Source organism: Brachionichthys hirsutus, chromosome 1 (genome assembly GCF_040956055.1).
Source record: "Brachionichthys hirsutus isolate HB-005 chromosome 1, CSIRO-AGI_Bhir_v1, whole genome shotgun sequence".
Taxonomy (NCBI): Eukaryota; Metazoa; Chordata; class Actinopteri; order Lophiiformes; family Brachionichthyidae; genus Brachionichthys; species Brachionichthys hirsutus.
In genome coordinates, this window is record NC_090897.1 from 14,236,244 (window position 1) to 14,261,366 (window position 25,123).

General features: G+C 41.6%; 2 protein-coding genes across 2 annotated transcripts in view; one reads left to right on the forward strand and one right to left on the reverse strand.

Moving 5' to 3' along the window:
- The window catches only part of itfg1 (integrin alpha FG-GAP repeat containing 1), a 109,375-nt gene extending 100,386 nt beyond the window's left edge, over positions 1-8,989 (reverse strand). The window contains exons 1-6 of the mRNA XM_068738971.1: positions 8,812-8,989; positions 8,445-8,529; positions 8,160-8,290; positions 6,873-6,930; positions 6,232-6,309; positions 5,563-5,657 (exon numbers count right to left, since the gene is read on the reverse strand). Of these exons, the coding sequence (XP_068595072.1) occupies positions 5,563-5,657; positions 6,232-6,309; positions 6,873-6,930; positions 8,160-8,290; positions 8,445-8,529; positions 8,812-8,989 (625 nt within the window). The remainder of the gene's footprint in view (positions 1-5,562; positions 5,658-6,231; positions 6,310-6,872; positions 6,931-8,159; positions 8,291-8,444; positions 8,530-8,811) is intronic.
- A 547-nt stretch (positions 8,990-9,536) lies between these two features.
- phkb (phosphorylase kinase, beta) overlaps positions 9,537-25,123 on the forward strand; it is a 73,330-nt gene continuing 57,743 nt past the window's right edge. Inside the window, exons 1-3 of the mRNA XM_068745078.1 lie at positions 9,537-9,600; positions 12,481-12,567; positions 20,604-20,742. Coding sequence (XP_068601179.1) covers positions 9,537-9,600; positions 12,481-12,567; positions 20,604-20,742 — 290 coding nt within the window. The remainder of the gene's footprint in view (positions 9,601-12,480; positions 12,568-20,603; positions 20,743-25,123) is intronic.

A 25,123-nucleotide genomic window follows, 5' to 3' on the forward strand; every position in this document is an offset into this window, starting at 1 on the left:
ACAATAGCAATGGGGAGAAGCAGATCACTGATTAATGAAGCAGATGTGTCGGTTCCACCACTGCTCCGCTGAAACAAATCACTTTTGAGAAACGACAACTGAGCACATACCGTAAGTACAAAATGAACATAACATAAATAATCCTACACCCCTGGAGAGCTCATCTAAATGTGTTTATTAATGGAGAGAACAGGGAATGCCTGGATTTTTTTCCTGAAAGGGATCTTGATGTGAACGCTAGGTCGAGACTAAGCTAAGATCTGGGCAAGCTTAGCCCCGAGCCGATTTGGTCACACCAATCAATCAGCCAATTTCCAGTGTCTAATGTCAAAGTTTCTTGCAGGTGCTAATTCAGCGTGAGGTAACTGAGGTAAAATGTTGAACCAAGGTTTGCTTTAACAGAGAAAAAGTTTTCTTGGCCTGTGCAAATTGATTGTTGTGGATGGAGCTGTCTGTGCTCATTTCAGAGATTTATGGATATGAAGGAGATGCATGAGAGGGTGAAATCTGACTGAGACTGAACATACCAGTCATTGGAAATGTGAAGTATTACTCAATTACCGTACCTGGCTAAATGAAAATAATAATAAAGTACCTGATGGCTTTAAGTCATCACATAATGCATTTAACATTTGCAATTCGACCAGTACCATTTTGTGGTGTTGACACTTTATGCCACTCTGCTGTTGTATTGAATCCCCCTTTTAGGCTACATAAAGGATACAATGGAGGATCAAAACTGTCACAATTAAAGATAATATACATGGGGGGAAAAAAACGAAATAAAAAAAAACTAGTGAATATAAATACAAAAACATATAGAAATATTCAAAAATTGAAAATATGTGGAAATAAATACGAAAATGAATATATAAATATAATTAAATATCACTAAATAAATAAAAGCGCTCTGCACTTATATATATTTTTTTATGTTGCAGACCAAAATTGCAGCAAAACATGTTATTCAAATGAGGGGCCGGTCTTAAGTGTGTCTTGGGTTTAACTGTTCTCCTATTGGTTGATCGACATGTGGGTGCCGAAATCGACGAGGTCGTCTTGGCAACAGCCTCAACCAGAGGAAGTTGCCACACGACTCAATACCAGTAAACATGGCTACAATCTCGAGGGATCACCGTTCGTTATGGGATGTTGCTGATATTTTACCGAGTCCCTGAGTTTACAGGAACTTTTGTGAAGTTGTTGACCAACTAAATATTCAAGTCACAAGTTCTGGTGACGGTGGGCAAGTTGGTCGTCCATCGCTGGAGCTCTCCATCCAAGCCGTGGAGACTTAACTTGTTGTTATTATTGATCAACCAATAGGAGAACAGTTCAACCCAAGACACACTTAAGACCGGCCCCTCATTTGAGTACCGGTAACATTTTTTGCTGCATTTTTCATCTGCAGCATGAAAAAATTAAATATACCGGTAAGAGCAGAGGACTTTTATGTATTTATTGATATTTAATTATATTTATATTTAATAATATATTAAAACAAATTGAAGCTAGATTTACATGTTTGTGTTTATATTAACTGTTTTTTTTATTTATTTATGTTTCTATATTTATTTATTTTCTAAATTTATATTTATTTTTAATTGTGGCAGTTTGGGTCCTCCATAGAATACGGTTAGTTTGCACCTTTACAACTGAATTAACAGACAACAATACAACAATCAGCACAATGAACTGAAGGACCTGTCTGGTCACATGCAGAGGTAAAAGTGGGCTTTTACCATCAAAATGAAATTGAAAAGTACAAAACCGGCAGTCCATGCCCAGGCATGATGATAGGAAAGGCCATGAGGCAAATTAAGATGTTTTTGTCTGTTTAGGGCGTCTGAATTCACAAACGCCGGAAGAGGTCACAGATTCATTTTTCTGAACTTTCAATTGTCGCGTCAATGGTTTTAGTTCCTCTCCATTTTCATTTCGCTATCGTCTCTTTCTCACTGTAAGAGGCCTGTAAACTCTTTGAGCCTGAAGTTGCAAGAGCAACCAAATCTCCAGTAAACTTGGAAAAACCGATCTTCAATTTATGCATTAAGTACAAGCCCCCTGTTAGTTATGCAGCAACTAGCTAGAACACATTACGTGTTGCACACTTTTAGTGAATTGCAATTGGGGAAATATATATTGGATATAGGATTGCCAACGAGTATCACACTAATTCTATCCTCTCATTTGTCACATCCTTTTAACAGAACAAAAGGCAGTGTGGGAACAGGACTAATGTACGAGGAGGAAGGACGGAATAACAATAAAACAAGAACAGCATGAACACAATTGCATTCTGGAGACATTGCTGTTTGACACACTGGCTGGGGGAGGCTGATAGCAACAAGCCATATGCAGCATGTTGGCACCACTTTGTTTGGCTGAGTTCAATAAATGAGGCCTCGGCACCAGCCATGAAGCAATTGCAGGCCTATTATTTCATTTTGCTGGCAATGGTGATATAGTGAGGTCAGCCAATTCACTAGTATGGGACTCTGAACTGCGATTGGAGTTGTGACACGGCCCTGAGACGGTCCCCGTCCTCCGTGGACCCAACTAACAAAATCCCTTGCGGCATCACTGCACTGCAGCGGAGTCAGGGGGAAACGGAAGGTTTCACAACGTAAAAACCTTAGTCGAAAAAAATACAAGGCCAGGTCTCTCTCAGAATGCTCCCATGTAAGGATGTTGTTTCAACTTGTTCAGATTTCACTGCATGCGTTAGTTCACGCGTGTCCTGTTTTTGACTTTTGATGAGGACATCTACGTCTTCCTTTCTCATGCACCTATTTTGGACAGACTCGTGAGGAGGATATCCGTCGTGCATTTTCCTATTAGCTAAAGGACGAAAAATGTCAGGAATTATTATTGCACAAAATCTGACCGGTATCAGCCTCTTCCTTTACGAGCCGCTGTGAATTTAAATTATGTGTTTTAAATAATTGTAACTTCATAACAAATTAGCATTTTCAGGACTTTCCCAATTATAAAACACAATACGTTGGTGTCTTAAAGATGAATGACTATTCATTGACATTCATAACCCAGTTTTACCCTCATTCACATCACTCCATTTAAAGGTATGCGGCTCCTTAAGAGATGCAAAGCAGTGTGGGTTAGATGTGCACTAAATGCATTTTGGGAAACTTAGCAACAGATACACATGGAAGAAAAAGACGGCCAGATGAAGATGAATACACTATGAGGTGGATAACCTCCTACTGCTATTTCTGGTAATCTGGACGAAGGGGCAGGGCCCAGATTGCCACCCTTTAAACCACAATGTGAAGCCCCATCCGCAAATGGAGAGGAGCATGTGATGACAGCAGACAATGAGTCAGTTCTGAAGACTAAGCCGCCGCCCTCCCTGCTCGTCCCCCTCGGGTTCTTCCTCCTATTTTCATCCCATCCTTTTCTTTCTAAGCATTCATGCAGTTGTAATCCCCTTGACTGAGATTTCACCATCGGTTGCTGCTTATGTTTATTCTGTTTCTCTCTGCATGCCCCCAAATACAGCAGCAAACCTGACATCCACCAAACGTACAACACAGTTTCTCCCCTTGCTTATGCTCTTATGTTCCTACCACCACTTACTCACGAGACTATAATGATGACACGCGTGTGTGTGAGTGTGTGTGTGTGTGTGTACGCAGCGGATTGACAGTGAGATGAATTGCTCCAGCAGCGAAAGGTGATGGAGACTCAGTCAATAGAGTTAAATGCATCTCTCATCAGTCAATGTGCTACCGATGAGCTCTAAGTAAAGTTCAAACCTGGAGCAGACGATGATTCCCCAACACAATCTCATAAGTATTAAAACCAAAATGCCAAATATCTGTCCCCAGGACTTAATTCAGTTTCTTGGTTTTCTTGTGATCCTTCGAAAAATTAATTAAAGTGGAATGAAATCTGCTCTGGTTGAGCTGTGACAGGCCACACACCATGACACACCAAGCTTCCTGCGGTGAGTGACATGACGAAATCCTCCGTGATTACCCTAAACACGAGGATTAGATTCTAGGGGGGGGGGGGGGGGGGTCCTCCCATAATTCTAAGTGGCAGTGCGGCACTCAGAGTGCAGAAAAACAGGAGAGAGATGCTGTAAAACAAGCAGGAGGTCATTTCCCCATTCACTGGTGAAGAAAAAGGCTCTTCCATTTCTCTCTTAGTCAACTTGAACATTGCTGGCCTCTTGTCCGCTTCCTGGAGCTTCCTGCAGAAACTTTGAGGAAGGAACTTCGGCAAGCAGATTTACAGTAACATTTCTGCAATATGTAAGATTTTTGTTACAAGTACAGCGTTGGGCAGGAGACAATTTAGAACCCAGGGAGCTGCAGCATCTCAAAATGCAGTGACCCTGACAAACTGCATATTTTTAGTTACGGTTCCTTCTTTTACCGGTCTCATTTTCACTGAAAATACCATATATGAAGAAGCGGGAAGTATCATTAAACCACTAAAAAGATTAACTTGATAAACCCTCGCACAATATGCGTTATTAAAGGAACAGGGCGGAGCCACCGAGTGATGCATCACATTGTAGCTTTTCCTATGAAAGAAGATTTCACTCTCATACAATCTGTAAGATAGAGTGAAGATGGGTAAATTCTTCAGCTGCTGCAATCTTCCAATGCCTGATTGAGGAGAGGATGGAACAGGGGGCTGATTTCATATTACAGAGCAATATGCTCGTCGCACCGGGTCACTGGGTGTGTGCTGATGTGACACAGGACAGAAGCAGCCGGATGAATTCTGAAGCGTTCAGAGACAAACTGTTGGCTCAAGTCCCGCCGAACGCAGCCAAATTGATTGGGTGGCATTTCATAATACAATGAGCCAAAACAGACAGCCAAAGCAACCCAGGACTTAATTAAAGCAAAGAAGTGAAGTCGTTTTAAAGGCCAAGTCTGTCAGCTGATCTCAACCCAAAGTTCTGAGCAATTATTTCACCTGTTAAAAAAGAAACTTTAAGGAGAAAAACCCACAAACAAACTGTAACTGAAAGCCGTAGAGCATTAAAGAGGAGGAAACCATTGCCAGCAAATGGATTTCAACAAATGATTCAAAACATTGTATTTTCAGTTCATGACTCCGTCCAATTACTTTTGAGCACTTGAAGGGATTAGTGTTATAAAAAAAAGTTTCTCACATTTTTATGCTATCTTTTTCAACTGCATGTGAATTGTTTCATTTAAAATTATTCAGAACCAAAATGAGAATTTATGGACACATACGCATGAAGGTGTGTTTGGTTTGATAGATCTCTTCTGGATCATCACCAAAATGGAATAATCTGTTTCTGGTAACATTTCCTGAAAATTTCATCAAGATCAGTCTGTAACTTTTTGAGTTTTCTTGCTAACAGAGACCCAAACCGAAGCCGGCGATGACACAACCCCCGCCTGGGCGCAGGTAAATGCACGGTAGATTGTAATACAATACTTATTGCTTATCTGTGATGGATGTTGATCACACCCTCCCTGAAGAGTGCGCTTTGTGATTGGAAGCAGGCAAAAACATTTGACACGTTTTCATCGTGCTTCAACATGACCAACTCACCGGCTGTGAAGTCCTTGTTGACGTCGATGAACGCGTTGGAGTGAGGGATGTGCATCGAGACGGGTGAACTCAGCGCACTATGACACAACGGAATCCTATCGGGGGGGGGGGGGGGGGGGGGGGGCAACCAAAAACATGACTTTAAAGTTTCATCAAACAAATGACTAGAATCTCCACAGATCATTTTCTCTCCAGTTTTAAATATGGAACAAATTACATTCGGATTCTTGTGATGGAGCTGCGTGAGGAACAGAGAAATCAGCCTACTCTATCACAAGGAGACAGAGTGTGAATAAGGAAATGGATTATAAGATGGCGTCTATCCTTCAGTACAACTTGATGCTACAATTCAGAGGAACTGACATCACAAACATTTCTGAATCTACTCTTTCATCCAAATCCACTCTAATCCCTTCTGCCAGGTTCCAATCGAATCCATTAGGTGCGTTATTGACAGAAAGAAAACAAAGCACGAACATGGAAATGAAAATTCTGTCTTTGACCCTTCCCCCAGATCCACTCTGAATGAAATGGGTGTTTTCCTGCAGCATGGCCAGTTTTCATATACATGCGTCAAGCAGTTTATGTAAAAAGTGTTAACAGGCAGATCAATAAACACACAACGGCTAATAGAGAAATGTGAAACCAGTTTGAGAATGAATACGTTACCTGTTGGTGAGGTAGCAGACCTCAGTGGATTTGGGGCTGGTGACACCGAAAACATCTGGGATCATGTCCCCATTGAAGCTGTGGAAAGATTATACCTTTAATAATAAATATTAAGTGTCTTGGTAATTTATTGTAATTCATTGTAAGTTTGCATCTGTGGTGTAAAATTATTTTTATTATTTTTATGTTATTTTGCATAAATTGAGTAATTTAATATTGGTTTTATTTTTATTTGTATTGCGAAAATTGTACTGTTAAATGTCGATGATTTATGTACGAAGGACTTTCAACGGAAACAAGACCGCAAGGGCTTTTTTGAAATGCTCCTCTTAGACAGGATGTTTGACTTTATTCGTACTGTAATACATGCTACTGTGTGACTGTACTTGTACTCTAACATTCTATCTAATAAATATATTCATCATCATCACGTAACAGTTAAGACTGTAAAAGCTACAGAGGCCTTTTAAATAGCGCTCCAGCTCCACAATGAAGGCGTTCTTATCCTGTTGTACATGGTGCCCTCGGATATTCTGAGGCGATGGACAGCGATATCGCACAGAACTGAACTTGAAATTTATGTTTCTAACATTTAAAATGTATGTTAATTTTTGATAACTGCCATTTGGATTTATACTTACTCCATAATAAGAGGCTGATCTTCAAAGTCCTTGTTCAGCCTCACCCACCCACTCATATCTGGAGAAAATAAAGAGTTGCAGCACGCTCTGAGAAACGCTAGGTCTCACAGAAGCACAGAATAGGAAACCAGCGGGCAGGTCAGGACCGGCTCAGCAGATCTTAGTTTCAAGTGTCAATAGCTTGGACAAAGTTTAATTACATATTTTGTGATTCACAAAAATATTTCACAGAAACTTTCCTTCTTCCACATGAAGTTTTTTTTTTGCTCGGCATAAAAACAGATTTTGCTGATCTAAAAACTATGAATGGAACAACAGTGAACCATCCCAGAAGTGGCCAACTTTCCAAAGTTCCTCCAAGAGCAAGTCAAGCTTTATTCAGGAGGCCAAAAAAAAAATCAAAAGAAACCACCCAATGATCTGCAGACCTTCGTCACCCCAATAAAGATCAGAGTACACAGCTCCACTCTGAGCACAAACTGCATCCATGAACAAACCAGAACAGCATTAAAGCACTGAATGGCTCAAAGGATTACAAAAATGGCCTTGATTAAACCTGGACCTCCATCTCAATGAGATGTTGTGGTGGGACCTGGAAATCCGTCATTGTGTCTCAACTAGAACTACAAAAAAAAGAGGTCCAACATTCACACGTCAAATTTAGGAGTTGGATATATTTGGCCAAACTGAATGAACTTTTCATTCATTCAAACTGTGCCAGTAAAGTAACAGAACTCAGGATCAGGGTTAAAACCTGGAATTCAGTCATCAACAACCTTATTATTGGTTACCATGACATGTCAACATGTTCTCAGCACATAAGTGGAATGGTTTTAACACACACGTTGCTCCAGAGCAATTTTGTAATCTTAAATTCGACTGACATGTTTCCTTGATGAGCAGGTTTCTCCTTATTAAACAATCTTTATATAGTAAATGTTTCATGTGGTCTTAATTTGAATCCTTTCCACATCACCGACTTCATATCCCATCTTGCAACAGATTCTTGTCATCGACAGAATCGACATAATGGTTGGCTTCCTGAATTAAACAGAATAAAGTGATTCATAATAATAAAGGTCTATTAAATGCCGTTGCATATTGACAACTAATCCTTCACACCCACCAATAGACCCCGGCCCCAGTTTGGAATCAATTGATTTTGTAATAAATATTAACACAATGGTGAAAACAACTAAAAGAAGCCCAAAAAGATCCATCAGGTGCTGAGAAGATGATAAAAGCGCGTGGCGAAGGAAGAGCTGTGTTCCGACCTCCACACTGTACCTAATGTCTGGTTGTGGCCCCAAAAGATGAAAATGGCTTCCCGGCCATTCTTGATCCTCGCTGTGAGAAGGACGTCCATCTGCGAGTCTCCATCATAGTCCCCCGGAACCACACTGGTGATGAAGGCGCCGCTGAACAGAAATGTTGAACCCCATTGACCAGTGAGTTTATTTCATCAAAGCTACGTGGCTCCTCAGGAAACACATCAGATCTGAGATGGGTCCTAAAGGTTTGGTTAAAATGACACGAACTGAGCCAGAAATAGAACTTAAGATTTGCACATACCTTGGCAAAATGTCCTGAGTGATGTTAATTTTGGGCTTGAAGTAAGGCGGCTTCGAATCAGCCAGGAATATCAGCAGTTCAGACCCTGGCACATGGAACAGAGCGAAGATTAGCATCCCTGGTGCTACTTACTAACACAGATTTAATAACCACCAGAGAACACAACACAAACTATGTGCTAGTGCTAGCATAGAGCTGCGTGTCAATCACAAAGTAGCCAATAGAGATAAAAGGTCAAAATGACATCACAGCGTTGTTAGTGTCGTTCAGTGCAGACATAGCAGGGGGTACTTAAAAAAAAAAAACAATGCATATTTGGTGCAGGTCGTTAATAAGGCTGTTTACTGAAGGCTTGGCGTTAGCATACGTTCTCTGATGATGAAGATGTCTGTCTGTTTATCCGCGGAGAAATCCCCAAAAGCCGCCACTGTCCCGTAATTTTCGGTCCCGAAAAGGTCCGTCGTTACATCCTGAAGAGCAACTGCGTCATGCTGCGTCATAAAAAGTAAAATAAATGACAAGATATTGAACTTTAATATCCACATCCTGATGTCATGCAGCTCCTCACAACACTGACCGGAATACGGCAGAGACATACGGCAGGGTGATATAGCGGCTTATTTTTATTGAATGACCCGTCTCATATATTTTTAACTATACTTTTATATTTTAGTTGTGATATTTCCATAGTATAAGAAAGAATACGGCGAATAAATTACGAAATAAGGGCAACATTTAGACATTAATGTTTATAATTTACGTCAGTGTCGTACCTCCATGTCGTTCGACAGCTGACAGTGGTATTAAGTTAAACATAGTTAGCTGAAGCGAAATCGGAAGTGAATAAATGTAACCTTCAAAATACATAACAAAATTTCTTAGAGTAAATAATGCTTTTGATTGTGGGAAATAACAGGTCGTTAAAGCGTTATTACACTCACAAGGAATACAATTATTTAACACTTTAATCAATACTTTCCTCAACGTTAGCTTGAAATGTGGACATTTTTGCTTTTCCGTCTCGTCTCCATTTTATTATGAAAAGGCCCGTACCGGAAACTATGCAGGCAGTATGAATTTGGCAGCAAAAACATGGCGAGCCTGGCTGATGTTGGTCGGAAACTCCTGGAATTTAAAGCCCGATCAAAAAGATCAGGTCTGAGCTTTTGCATGTCGCCGTTCAGGTTGAACTTCCCGGTTGTTTCTGTTGCACCAGTGCTTGTGTGAGATTGTTAGTTTATAAAGCCGCTGATCCTGTAGCTCAACTCGACTTGACCTGCCTGTTAATCTGACCATTTGCGGTGACGTCACAAATGTGAAAGGTCAGAGATGTAACTGTGGAACACTTGGGGGGGGCTATTTTAAGAGCGTCCAGTCGGGTTTCCCCTGTTACATGTCACCCTTGTTTAATGTGCTGATCGCCTGCATGAGGCGTGAATAGAGGAGGGCCTGTGGTAGCAGGTAACCCCTGCTGCACTGCTGACAGTCAGTCTGTAAAGTAGACGCACAATAAAACACACAATGGCTACGAGAGGGTTTAGCCTGCTGTCCATTATATTGCCAAAATAATCAAAATAAATTTGTGCACCTCACGGGCAAGGATGAAAGCCGACAATGAACCTTTGTGACTCAACGACTCGCATCACATTAAAAAACTGGCAGAATTAATGAAGTATACTAGGAGTGGGGGAAAAGTCTCCTGATTTTCAATGGACGTTGTTTCACATGAGCCAAAGAAGAATAGGACCAGCTATATTTGCTTACCAGCTCAAAGTTCAAAGGTCAGGATCTGTGACGGTATCTGTTGCGTTCGATGTCGTGGGTCACTTCTGTGAAGGCAGCAGTCAGCAAGGCTTGTGAACTATATGCTGCCGTTTCGATTCCAGCCACATCCTGTCAGCTTGCAACAGTTCAGCTTCAGAGTCAGAGACTCCGCAGTCCAGGCCGGTCCCTCACTTACAATGTGCAGAGGCATGTGATGCAACGAAGGCGACGATAGAGCCCTCATACTGTTGAGCGACTGAAGTCACAGCTCGAGCTCATATTTGGCACAATCCCACTTTAAAACATCGATCATGACTGGCCTCTCTTTCCAAACTCTAAGTTAAGGGGTGTGAGTTACCCATCGGAATACTGTAGCTGTGAAAACCTTTTAGAAACATGTTGCTGACATCGGATTCAGAATGAGCGTATCTTTATTATTAAAAAAATAAATCTATAAAGCTGATCAGTTTGAACATTTAATATCTTGTCTTTGTACTATAGGATTAGCAAAACTTTGAATCTTGCTTTCCTGATACTGCACATCAGATAATGCAGATTTTTGCATTGCGGTTCTAAATCTTGTGGTGTCGAATATAATTGGTGGCAGCTGGCAGTGAGAAAAGTAGGAAAATGTATTCAGCAATTCCCATTATTTCAAAAACAAATGTAACAAGGCACATCCGCTTGATCGAATTTCATTTTGCCATAGCATTAACACAGCAGTACAGACCCTAATGTGTTAAAGTGAGTGTTATGGACCATTAAGAGCAATAATCAGTCAAGTAGCGTCTCCTAATTTAGTCATGCAGTTAATCTACTCAACTCTTTCTCATGATGACTTTTCTATCCTGTAGTAATTCATTAGGACTCTTTACCGCTAATGGATCAGAATAACTTGCATTCCAAAGAATACAATAGTGATGCATTGTCACTTGTTGCATGCTGTTCATGATCATCGTCGCCCAGGTGAGATTCATGTGAATTATTGCATGTCTAAAATCTAATCTCTGCTCTACTAACTCCTTCCTGTGAATTGCTGTAGATTTGTGATTTAGCTGAGAGAGACGAAATCCACCTTTAATTTCACCTTTTGAGAATGGAGGGCTCAGTGGCAGCGACTGCCCGGCCTCGGCAGAAGGTTCGCAGGCTCGGTAAGTAGTGGCGGCAGATTTGAGGAAAGCAAAGGGCCAGAGGGGGAAACGGGTCAAGATCAGTTTGAAATCTGGAAATCAGATCATTATTATTTCATGCTGGGAAATCGGCTCAAGCCCTGCTGATTTGTGATAATGAGAAAACATGTGAACAATCTGTGTGTTCTTCCACAATAACACCCAGAAGCGACGGGCAGCATTGTGCGTTTAATAAGTCTTATTGTGTTGAGCAGCTGTCAGAGGTCAGAGGTCAGCGTTACTGACACGCTTCATGAGGCTGTTTAACAGCAGCCAAACAATGATAGCCGACGTTTGTCTGAGCTAATGCTATAACTTAAAATTTAATCGTGGAATAATGGACTTCTTCTTTGCTCCTTTAAAGTGTTATCTTTAAAAAAGAAAGAAAGATGGATTGGTTTTGTCCTCAGCAACTTTTAAGATGATGGAAATTATGCTAATTTCCACCACAATGTGAATTTTTCAGTACCTGTGGTATTGACCCAAGGTCGAACCTATTAAAATGCAAATCTTAATAAAGGGAAAAAAAAGTGTAGCAGCTATAGATTTCCAACCTCCGTCTCTCTCTCTCTTTCTCTCTCTCTCTCTCTCTCTCAGCTCAGAGGAAAGTGCTGAAAAACGTGGCAGCGAGCCACAGCAACATTTGAATTTGTAGCTCCAGGCATGAATATTGTTTTGTGTGCTGAATCCTTTTTATGTGATGTGTTGCAGTGAAAAACAGGATTTACTGATGGCATGTGTACTTATTTTTTTTTTTTTTTTACTTGTCTTGCTTCTTATTTGCCTATTTATAAATGGAAAATAAAAAAAGGAAGAAAAATGCTAATATTCAGGAGCTAACTGCGGATTTATTTTCATCTGCGTATTCAAATGAAAGGAGACTCTCTCAGTTTGACCAAAACGTTCTTTTATAGATTTTCTTTTCTTTTTTTTTCTTCTATGACAGTTTGAAATCTTAGTAAAGCAATAAGATTAACATGAATTTTAAAGGACTGATAAGATAGCTAGAGCATAATAAAAGATGAAAAGGCTGTGTTATTTTGGTCAGTATTGAACCAGATTATTATTATAGCTCAGATGTAACACGTTGTTTCATTCCTCAGGTTCCATCTATGAACCTCTCAAGCTGTCTATTCTCCAGCGTGATGATGAACCCCTGTGGGAGAAGCTGGATCGCTACTACAGTGCCGGTAAATACGCATCATTGCTATTGACAAGCTATCAATGGTGCAAACATGAACCAGTGGGAAGCCAGCTGCTTGAATCTTCTTTATGCAACTACTGCGTGAATTATACAAGCTTTAAAGCACATTTTTAATTTTGATTGATGACTGACTGTTTGTTTGTTTGGTAGATTTGACTTCAGATTTTTAGGCTTTGACTCATAAAAATCACAGGTTGAACCAATAGCATCAATGATGTCAGCGAGTGCTTCCTGCATTACAAATTAGATACACAGGATTTGTTGAAATATTTATTTTCCTTTGTTGTATTTTACCATGTGATGACGAACTATCCTCCTCCTCATCAATTCAAGCAGGGCTATAGGGAAACAGAGGGCAGCCCATGCACGCCTCTCCTTCTCAGCAGATAGCGTTGAATCCAGCGTGCAGAATGCAGGATCACGCGTCGCCTCTGGCTGCTAGATTCTGGTAATACAGCTCAGGATGCTGTGCCCAAAGATTAGCTGTGATTTCTCCACTGTGGACATAAGCCTGGCTTTTCTCAGAGCTGCTCTTGTCACAAAAAATGTACGGTACAACGCGGCAGATAAATCTTGGCATGCTCTTGGGTGGAAAATTGGAGCTTTGAGTGCACTAAAATGTTTCTTCCCAAGACGAATGACCTGCAATCATACATTTTTGATAAACCAATGTTGAGATTTGTGTAAAGCTGTGGGAAACTGAAAAAAAAAAACCATACCTTCAATTCATAATTACTGGTCTGCATGACGCACCTCGATAAAGACACGTGAGAATTAAAAAAAAACAGTTTGACTTTCTCCTTGGAATTACTTTTTCCTATGAGTTTCGTTCATGTGGAGAAACAGATCCCAAAGCTGGAGGCCTAAGAAACCCCTTTATATTTATATCAGTGAGGTGGGAATGAAAGGAAAGATCACTGCTGCCTGTTTTGTCTCATCACTGAGGCCAAAGCTTGAATACCACCACCTCAGAAATGACTTGTAATAGAACCATTAATCGTGGGCCATTAAATATTCGCTCTCTAGTATCGAAGGCATTTTTAATAAATTATCTTATCTCAGGTCACCATGCAGATATTTTCTGTTTGACTGAAACCGGGTCCTGGAGATTATTTCATTTTAAATGAAGCCACGCCTCCCAGTTATGTTAACGCTCACATTTCTGGAGACGCCGGCCGAGGAGGTGGAGTCCGAGCCATCTATAACTCGGATACTCCAAAATGAACCCCAAAGTGCTTGCTCTTGTGGGTCAAGTTGGGTTCTGTCTTTCCCTGCCCTGAATTGAATTGGAACAGCCACAGAGCTGGAGGCTGGAATGCTGCAGAGCACTCAGAGAGCTCAAGCCATCTGTTGGTATTTCCTAGAACGAGCAGGAACAGAAGTTGAAATCAACATTTCCACAATGACAGCCATAATACCGGCACTTCAAATGGATTTATCTGCACATTAAAACAGTATCGATAGAAAACATACTGGAATTATTGGAGCAAATAGGCATTCAATTTTAAATATTCACTCTCTGCATTCATTTATGCATCACTATTTTACTTAGAAATGCAAAAACTCTAAAAATAGGCGTGACCTCTGCTCAACTCCATCGACAGAAGGGAACCGCTTGAATGCACACACACCTTTTTCTGATGACTGATCCTTACAAACCTGGAAGCCTTCGTCCAGGTTTACTCAACTCCAGCTTCGTTTAGCTGTTTGTAAGGTGTTTAAATGCTTGTGTGGGTAACTGCCTCTATCCCAGGCGTGGATTGGAGGATTGTTAACTTGTGAAAGCTTCTGTTCTGGACCAGAGCCACCATCTTCCCACATGAACACTCTCCTGACAGATTATGTCACAGCCCATTGGTCTGTCCTGATGAAGACAGGGCACCTGCTGTGTGTGTGTGTGTGTGTGTGCGTGTGTGCGTGCAGGTCTGTTCATGTGTGTTATGTGTCTGGGTATGGTTGCTGGGCATGCATTAGGCATCGTGTGTGTGCGTGCTCATAACGATGGAGCGTTTATGAGCAACAGGTGTGGCTCTGAGTTGGATCTGATTTTATGTTATCAGTGAACGCAGCAGCGTCGGCTGCGTTTACACCCCACAGATTTAGGGAATCAGGCTTCTGGCAGATTGTGGCATGTTGAAAATGAAGATCATTGGGCTTTTAATTGTTGTGTTGGAGGGGGGGGCAGCTGGAAGTGCTTGTCCAATTCTACCAGGGAACAAAGCCAGCGTTGTTATCAGCAGCACCCAGGCCCGCGTGGCAATATTACCGGCTGGCTTTCAGTGTCGGGGAGGGACGGAGGTGGAGAGTGGTGAGGTCGGGGTGACAATGACAAATCAAACCAGCTCAACCCCCCCCCCCCCCCCCCCCCCCCCCCCCACGTCTCTTTCTTTGCTGCTTTGTGGAAAAGATGCCCCTGGTGGTCTTAGTGGTCTAATGATGTTGTGATATCTCTCTTTCTACCCCCCCCCCTTCTTTCATTCCCTCACCTCTATGCTTTCTTATTTATGTGGTAATGTGGCCACACACCATTGACTCAGCTTCCTGATAATACTGGAGGCAGAAGGCACTATTGCGCTGCCATCTGCCTCACACTGATCAAGGAGTGGGAAAAACACGTTTTTCTCTTCTGTTTTCTGAGCTTTTGGCTAAAGCGTATGGTTATCTGCGCTGCTTTGCTTTTCTTTGTCTTTTGTGCAGTCCCTCCATTTTGATTTTCTGCTTTCTGGTACTTCCTCATTTTTCTTTTAGCATTGTTTTTGCGGTTCAGGCCAGTTCCAGTCAGTCCATTACTTTAAATTCAGTGACGTAATCCCTCTAGTCTAAACTGTTACAAACATGTAAACTCATTAGCGTTAACATGACCCGAGGAACTCCTTTCCCCAAAGTCTAACTGTAATTAAACCGTAGGCAAAGAAAATAGTTCTGTTGGAGAACAAAATTTCATCTGGGATATGGAAAGTTAACAAAAAAAAGATGAAAAAAACTCTCGGCATGCTTCAGTTTCATTTACTAAATTTAGATGTGACGAGTCCTTTGATGAAATTATCCACACTGTTTCCCATCATGCAATGCAAGCAGCACTTTTGACGAAAATCGGTCTCCCTCAGCCACATTTTAATTTCCACACATTCAAATTCATTTGTGTATATTATCAATTATGAGCAGTATGTCAAAGTTCACAGTTGTTTAAAATGCACATAAATCATACAATTTCTCTGGTAAAACTCACCGATTAATATATTTTAGCACATTTAAAGAGGCGTAGGAGTAAGAATTGTGTTATTCAAGGGGAGACAACGACTCAAAGGATTTTATTTTCAAAGAAAGTCTTAACATCGTCTTTTAATTTTACCTTAGAATTGAGAAATTGGTCTTGAAGAAAGCAAATTAGTAGCATCCTCTACGCTGCCAGTTTCTCTGTGGTCTGAGTGGGTTTTGCGTGGCTGTTGCTGGAGAGTGTCATTCACCACCAACTCCTGTCACAGACAGCAAACCTGATGACAACATTAGCAGCAGTAGGAAGAGGAGTTGTTGTTCACACTGGTGTGAATGACGACTATCACACTTTGTGTACTTCCAGTTTTCCCTGTGCAGATCTCGTTTTCCCTTCTCTGATTTCTCTCTCTCTTTGCCATCTATCTCTCTGCTTTCCTTTTACTTTCTCATCATCTTCTCTCATTTTCTCCACCATGTCAGGGTGGTGAAATGGCCCATTGTGAAAGCGCAGACTGTGTGTGTCTGGAACATCAGCGGCTGATTTAGTGGGACATTAGTTTGATGGATCGCTCAGCAGAAACTCCCCGCAACAGCCGATTTGCATCCAAAGGAGCTGCAGTTCTTACGCCGAACGACACTCAATAGCCTAAATGTTTTTTTGTTGTTCTGCATCTAATGACGACTCCCACAGTGCTGTTTTGCAAAAGATGAAACTTTAAGTACTTTACGTTTCCAAGATGAGCGGCGCCAGGCCGCCTCAACTTATTTTGTTTCAGTACTTTTGTGAAATATATTCAGTTTATCTTTTCTTAAGTGTGCGGTTTTCTGAGTATTGATAAAAAAAAAATACAAATACAGCTAAACATTTCCTTCAAAATAACTGGACATGTGAGAACAATGAACGTAGATATTTACTTTTCAGGCCTAATCGTATCACACCATGATTTCCATTGTTGAACTCTTACCCGGTGAATGTAACTTTTTTCAAAGTGAGTTCTAAAGTTCTTGTATCTGAATCCATCTCATGATCAGTGATTATACATTAGAAGTATTTAAATTAAACTGTTTCCTTTTTTAATTGTGAATAGATTAAGATAATCAGTACAAGTTAATGAATAAAAAAAAAAGAAATAATTTACCAAACCAAATTAGCGAATAAATTCAATGATGCATTTTTTTAATCCCTTGAATTTTCCCGAGGGGTCCACATTGTTGGATTTTTGCCAGTATCTGATGTGTAGCTATTGTAGTTGAATTAATATATTCATATGCTTACTCTTATTATAATGGGCCACTGGCACACATTTTAACAAGTCACACATGCACTGGACAAAGTCAGAGATCTTAATATCATTGATTTGCTTAAATACAGCTTCATCATTTGATCCTATCCTATTGGCAGATGCCTTTATTTTGCTGCTATTTCCTTTCCATGCCTTTATTAGCTCATACCAGCACTTTGCTGCTACCGTTATGCATCCCTTCTGTCAATCTTACGAAATGAGCACGATTAATAAAAGTGAAGTAAAGATCTTTTCTTTGAATGCTCACACGCCCCTCAAAATCACACGCGATCTGGAGAGAAGAAGATCTGCCATGCTGCCATTTTTTTTTATTAATTAAAAATGTAAAACAATAAGCTAAATAAATAAACTAATTATGGTATGTACAATTTTAGGACCCCCCTAAAAAGTGTGTGTGTTGAATATCCTTGAATGATGGCCATCAGTTTGAAGGGTGATATGGATAGACCACGCCCCATCAAATCTCCTCCATATATACAGTGTGTGTGTACAGATGGACACCATTTGACACCCTCTGTGCTGTAATCACATATTATTCCTACCGGATTACATTGCAGTTTACAGATCACAACCCCGGGCTATTATTAGAGCAGAATACTGTAATACAGATTTCACTGCAAATCTATTTCAAAGTCTTCCAAGTCCGTTCAGGCATTCTGAGTCTGCACTAAATGAATGTGATGCATGGAAGTGGACTAGCAGAGGTTTATTAATATCCTCTCATCCCATGAGACTCCTCTCACTGTCACCTTCAATTGATTAACGCACACACGCACATGCTCCACACCGATAGGCTGACATCTCCACCCCCCGTCTCTCTCTCCCAGTGCCCATCGCTTTCAATCTCTTTCCTCGTGGATACAAATGCATCCTCTTTTCCCAACACACATGTCTTCGATCGCTCATGTCCTTGTCCCTGTCTCGCCCTGTCTCCTTTTCTATCATTCCCTTGCGCCCTGTCTCTTGCTTTGTAACAAACGACAGTGCAGAATGGATGTCCCCTTCATTTGCACCCGGCATAATGTTCTGATGAAAGATGAAGTTATCCCTCCAGACAGATTAGTCATCAGTGAGGAGCCCTCTGCAGGGAACGAGGCTGTGTGTGTGTGTGTTTTAAACAGATACATTTCCTTTCCCGGAGGCCTTCTGTTTGAGGACGTAATATTTCAGCATATATTATTCGAGGGTTGTGATCTATTCGTATTAAAAGCTTTCATTCGTTGTCCTGTCCTCTGTAACTATTGCCGAGCGTGAACTTTGGTGAACTTGGACCGTCTTAGTTCATATTTGCTCATCCATTTAGTGCAGTGGGACATTCTTAGTCAGGCGCACTGGCTGAAAGACGTCTCCCACGTTTCCATAGCGATGTTCTCGGTCACGGTGCTGCCCAGTCATTTTGTGTAGCACCACAATAACGAATAGATTTTGTCTCTGGCCCCTTTTAACTACTGAGACTGGGACTGTGGTTAGTGGTCTTGGTTTATTTATTTTGCTGCCACACCTTAAATCCCCCTTATTACTAATCTGGTGATTTAGAAGTCTGAATAATTCAAAACAGCTGGGCTAGATTGGCCTCTCCCATTTTCATTTACAAGGTTGTGCCATCTTCTTGTTGTTGAGTACCTGACGGTCTCTAATTGGGAAAAAAAATGACAATTTCAGAATTTGAAAAACAATCAAAGCAATCAGGTGTCGGACATGTGCAGCGTGAAGGACCATGCGTGATGAAACGAAGTGGAAGAAGAAGAAACAGACAAGCAGTTAAATTAGTAGCAGCTTTGGCTCAGCATGCGTTGAGGCAACTGATAATGGGAGCAGCCAGCGTGCGTGCATCTTCAGTTTTGCAGGTATTCTCAAAGTAGAGGAGGAATCAAAGCTCTGATGGTGCTGCATACAAAGAAATAGGAAGTTATTTAAAAATCAACCTTATCACGGCAGAAATATCTGAACTGGTTTTCACTGCAGTTTGTTTTCATATGGAACCTGGGGATAAGAGGAAGCTGGTTTTCCTCGGGTGAATGCAGATTTCTTGGCCCTGCATACCCTCACTGCTCCTAATCTGTTCCGTACACATGTGCGCTTGCAAATACTTGAGACTGGGGGAAGTACCAACCAGTGGATATGGCGTTTCATATTTAAAATGGTTCTGTCCACTAACAGAACGCTACGCTGCCTCACCGAGCCTTCAGAGCCGTCAGGCTGTCAGGAAAATCAGGCCTCTCTCCATCGTTTCTCTCGCTGCTCCATTCTCCTCCAGCAAAGACTCACCCCTATCGCCACCGCCGCCCGTGATATGTGAGCCACGCTTCCAAAATGCTGTAGCGGATCAAATCTGACGATGGATGTTTACAGGTGATGTACAGCAGTCTGCTGATGAAGTGTCAACTCAGCTGGAGGTGATAGGAGAAATACAGAAATCACGTCATTGGAGTACCGGCAGTATTCTTTGTCCGTGGGATGTTGTTGTTTCCAGGAACAGAATGTGAAAGGGTGGTGTCTGAGGTACAAATGCACAACAAGTGAGGAAGTGTCCTTGTGCAGTTAATTCATTTCCCCTGTGATGGAGAAAATCTGCAGGTCACACGGTTTTTTTGTTTTAGCAGTGCAGACCTTTACACAGTCCGAGGTTCTCGCGATCAAAAAACACCGAAGTGCCCGAGCTTACGCCATTAAAGTGGGAGAATAGTTATAAGAACCGAATAAAATGTAACACCGAAATAAACGGAAGATATTCTTGTGTTGATTTAGATTTACTTGAACCGGAGCACAGAATCCTATTATTCTGAGGCAAAAACAAAGAGCTCATGGGTCCACTGTTATTCCTCCAGGATGTCTCCATTCACACGTTCTCTGTTCACTCCTACATCTAAGATCCACCGCTGCGTGTTTTCACCAAGAGGCAAAATGTCTGGCAAATTATTTTCTTTTTTTTCTAAATTGAGTTTCACATAATATAATTTTGATTTTATTTGATTTATTAGAGGTAGGCCATAAATAAAAAGGAAGCTGGAGAAATGATACCATGACACAGTGGGCAGCAGCTGCACAGCCTGAGGAAGGTCACGGTTCAATCCATGGAGGAGGAGGAGGAGGAGGAGGAGGAGAGCAGTAACCCTGCTCGAGGAGCCGGACAAATAATTTATTTCAACACTTCAAAATACAGATTAGCCTGCAAGGAAAAACAGGATAGAAAATGTGCTAGCAGACTCTGGGAAGATGTTTCCAGTTGACACAGCAAAGCAAAAATCCAAAGGCTCCCCAGTGGCTCTGACATCTACAAACTGTATCAACGGACATCCGTAGGTTTAATGAGAATGATGCCGGGGATAGTTCATCTCCACTGTAAACATATGTGAGGAGCATTCATGTGCCTTTACTTTGCAGATTAAGCTGCTCTTACTGCATAACAAACTCATTTTGTGGCGTTAAGATTAAAGTTGCCAGTTTTTTTAGGGGAAATCTTGCATCACCACTTCTGCTGTTTGTGCCTTTCTCTTTCCAGTTAAGGCAACAATTCTGAACTACCAGAGTCCCACCACCGGCCTCTTCCCAGTCAGGACATGCTCCACCTGCAAGGAGGCCAAGGTCCGGGACTCCCTGTACTGTGCTGCTGGTGCCTGGGCCCTGGCTTTGGCTTACCGGTTCGTATGCACACACACACACACACACACACACACACACACACTCTTATAGATGCATGTAGAGATTGGTTTGTTGAAGCGGAGGGCAGCTCACCTGCTACTGTTCTGAATCAGAATCAGAATACTTTAGCAGTAACAATGCAACACTCAACAAATCAGAAGAACTAAATTAACAGTATGTACATAGTGCATTAATATAAATAGCAAACTAGAATATTAAGAAATATTTAAAAAGCAATAGAAGCTTACAATGATGCGTTGTATAATTTAATTGCCACAGGAAGAAAATACCTTTTATGTCATTCAGTCTTTGAGGGGGTTGTTGTCATTCTCATTGACGAGTGTTCCGTTGTACCAGGAGCTGATGGAGGGGGGGGGGCGGAGGGGTGTAGTCCAGGATGCTTCTTCATTTCTGAAGCATCCTTTTCTCCATCACAATATCCAAGGAACATCCCCTGCATTACAGACGGCTTTGTTGAGTTTCTTGACCCTCAGTCTGCTGCCCCAGCACACCACAGCAAACAGGATGGACTAGATACCCTCAGTCTGCTGCCCCAGCGCACCACAGCAAACAGGATGGACTAGATACCCTCAGTCTGCTGCCCCAGCACACCACAGCAAACAGGATGGACTAGATACCCTCAGTCTGCTGCCCCAGCACACCACAGCAAACAGGATGGACTAGATACCCTCAGTCTGCTGCCCCAGCGCACCACAGCAAACAGGATGGACTAGATACCCTCAGTCTGCTGCCCCAGCGCACCACAGCAAACAGGATGGACTAGATACCCTCAGTCTGCTGCCCCAGCACACCACAGCAAACGGGATGGACTAGATACCCTCAGTCTGCTGCCCCAGCACACCACAGCAAACAGGATGGACTAGAAACCACAGACTCATAAAGCATCCTCAGCATCGTCCGGCAGATGTTGAAGGACCTGAACCTCCTCAGGAAAGAGAGGCGGCTCTTATAAAGGGCTTCAGTGTTCCGAGTCCAGTTTATTGTCAATGCGGCCTCACGGAGTCGAGTCTATAGTCCTACTCTCGTCCTAGTCCAGGGTTCATTGGAGACTTTGTCCTCCTGAGATCCAGCAGTTTCATTGTCCTTGCCAATTGGGCTGAAGGCAGTTCAGCTCACACCATGTGACAAAGTCATTAACCACAGGCCTTAAGAGCATCCCAGGGTCAACCTCAGGAGGAGTTCAGTGTGAAAGTAGCACTGAAATTGCAACATCTTCTTATTCAATCAATTTGAAGTGGAACATTCTCAAGTATCAGATTAGCCCTGTTGACAGCGGTAGATTAACCACCAAGGATTTTTAATGACATCGAGTCAACGGGACTTTGATTTCACTTCGACACAGGAAAAAGAGCGTGTTTCTCAGTTCTAGCCCTCGTATGACGGCTGAATGTCAGATCTGAATGGCATCAGTTCGGAAACAGAATAAAGCTAATAATAATCCTTTACAAAATAATAAAGTTAGTTGTTAGTGTGTTTGGTCAAGTTCATGCACACTTATGCATGGAAAATATCTGTGTGTTTTTTTTTAAGAAAACCCTGATGTTGATGTTGATGACTTAAGCCATAAATGAGCAGAAGTAAATGGAAAAACAGAAAGAAAATGTATTACAAGTTTTGCCAGGATGGCTAAAGTGGAAACTTTCCTAATGTTCTCATCACAAAAGGAACATTCCTTAAACATTCAAATAACCGGAATTCAGGATTGTGTTCAACAATGTGCTATCTGGCCTCTAAAAAATTGTTCCTTTGTTTACGGTAAACTGGTTGGACAGATGTCCTTGAGACTGCAGCGTATGTTCCAGCAGACATGATGGTTGTTGAAGGGCCAAAATGAGCAGAGCCTGAAAATGCAAATGATCCTTTATATGCATAGCAATGATCCTCGGGCCCAATAAGCCACTGGCGTGCAGGAGAATGTGGGATGTCCTTATAGCCATTGTGAAAGTATTGGTTATAATTTAAACGATAGTTTGCATCAGTTTGTGCGAATGCATGAAATCCAGTTGATGTGGTGGATCTCATGTATTAAAAATTATGTTATTATAAGACTAGAGTGTTATTATAAGACTAGAGTGTGTTGTTCCACGACACAATGCCGCTGAAGATGATTTAGCAAGAGCAACAATGAAGTGGGTGATAGATCACTTCACACGTAAGCTTCCTGCCGCCTGCATCTTTTCTTATCTCAGTTTTATTTTTTGCTCCACTTTCTCCTTGTCATGTTCCCTGACCCTGATCTCCGATCCACTGCTTTCAATGGAAGGCTTTGCTCCTTTAACAGATTCTATTTAGGCCTCGGCCCTATAGGGTTACCCATGTGCATCCTAACATCATGTGTCTAGCAAGGAATAGATGATCCACATTTGCTGAAATAAGAGCAATGACAAGGATTCAAAGATATCTCACATGCACCCTGTGGGAGTTGTGCATCCCATAATCAGTTCCCTCAATTTATATCATTTTGTTATGGTTTTTAGTCACATTTTCAATTTTCGATAGGCTCAAATTCTCTTACCCAGTTTTTGACAATTTGAATTTCACTGAGAATGATCTCAAGGCCTCAAACCTTTTTTTTTTCAGGTCTCCTTCTTTGTGATGCATGGATTCCATGGTGATTAGTTGTTGTTGATGGAGGGAATGAAAGCGAAAGATTGGAAGGATGGGTGCGGAGGGTAAGAGGAGATACTAAAGAGGTGATATGGGACGAGAGGATGCGGGGAGCGGGATTGACATGTGGAAAGATAAGAGAGAAGAAATGGAGAATGTTGAGACGGAATTGAGAAATGAAATCAAGGGCAAAGATAGTGCAAGGAAGGAGTAAAAATAGAGGGTAGCGCAGTGATGTGCCAGCGGCACATCTCGGTCATCAGTCACGGCTGCCTCCTATTAGAATTGTCACTTGGATTTAATTAAGATAATTCTCATCTGACAGCCTTGGCCGGTGCCATTACTCATTCAGCTGCTGTTCTCTGTCAGAGTCCACGGGCGAACTTCAGCCGCTCGACCCAAAGGGCGAAATCACCATGAATCCAGTTTCAAAGTAAACATGAAAATCAAAGATAAAGGGCTAGTTTGATTCAGTCAACCATAACCTAACACCCCGGCGGTTTCAAAAACCTTCACTTTGACCAGAGTTTTTAGAAAGCATCTTTTTAGTGACAGAAATCTGCGGTTTCATGTGGACGACGGTAAATAAATATATTTGTTTTTTGAGATACCCGACTACGTGTCCGTGGCTTTAGGTCTCATTCATTTTTGAGAGCAATCCAGATACCCAGCTGGATATTTAAACATTTTTGGATTTTCCCATTTAATTACAACCTTTATTTACGACATCGGTTGTGAAGTCGTCCAGACCCCAATACCAAATTCTGCCACCAAATAAAGAGTTTGGCAGATCATTCCTCAGTTGTGACTATTTGTTCTATCAAAAGCCGAAATGAATGTTCTTAATGTTGCCATCATTTGTCTCAGTACCTATGTAATGACTAAATAATAATAATTGATATAATATATTGATAATAATAATAGTTTTACACTCATCAGGTCCCAATCACCCCAAATAGCCATGATAAATTAAACATGCATGCCATGCAAGAGTTCACGACTCAGGAGGATAATGGAGGCTCCGTTTCACTTTTACATTTCATTGTTGGTATATAAAAGATACAAATAACAATTTCTAACCTTTCAATGATCACCATGTGGACAGTGTAAATCCAATTAGGAGGGGAATGAGCTACTCGGCAGAGGGCTGTGCTCTCTGAGTGCTTTTCTCGTTCAAGTCTTTTCTGTTTATTGTAGCTTTAAGAGGTAAAAGATAAGAAATACATCTAATATACAATGGATAACCTCTAAATCACTGATCATGACAACAAATATTAGGAGCAGGCTTCCAGAGTTAAGGGATGTGATGGTGGTGCTTATTTTGGCTTGAAGCAGACGCAAAATTTCACCAATACCATGACATAACAGCAGGGTGTGCACCTCCGTGCAGTGAGACGACAAGTGATTGATGTCTTCACAGTGACACACACACACACACACAAAAAAACACTGGGCACATTCACATCCATGATCGGCTTATATTTACATTTTCCGTTCATTCACGGTTCAGTGCTCACACAAACACACATGCATCACCAGCTGATGAGCTGTTTCCTGCTCGCATCCTCTTCTTGCATCCGGCTTTGAACACATTTTAACATCAGTGTGATTCATGGATGCTGCAACGCTGCCGTTATCCACAGTCGTCATTAGCCCGACCCTCGAGATCCGCCGGGCCCAGCAGGAAACCTGCTGACTCCCACTGCAGTCGCTTCAACCATCATCGGTGCCTGAGCGGCGTCTATCTCGGCT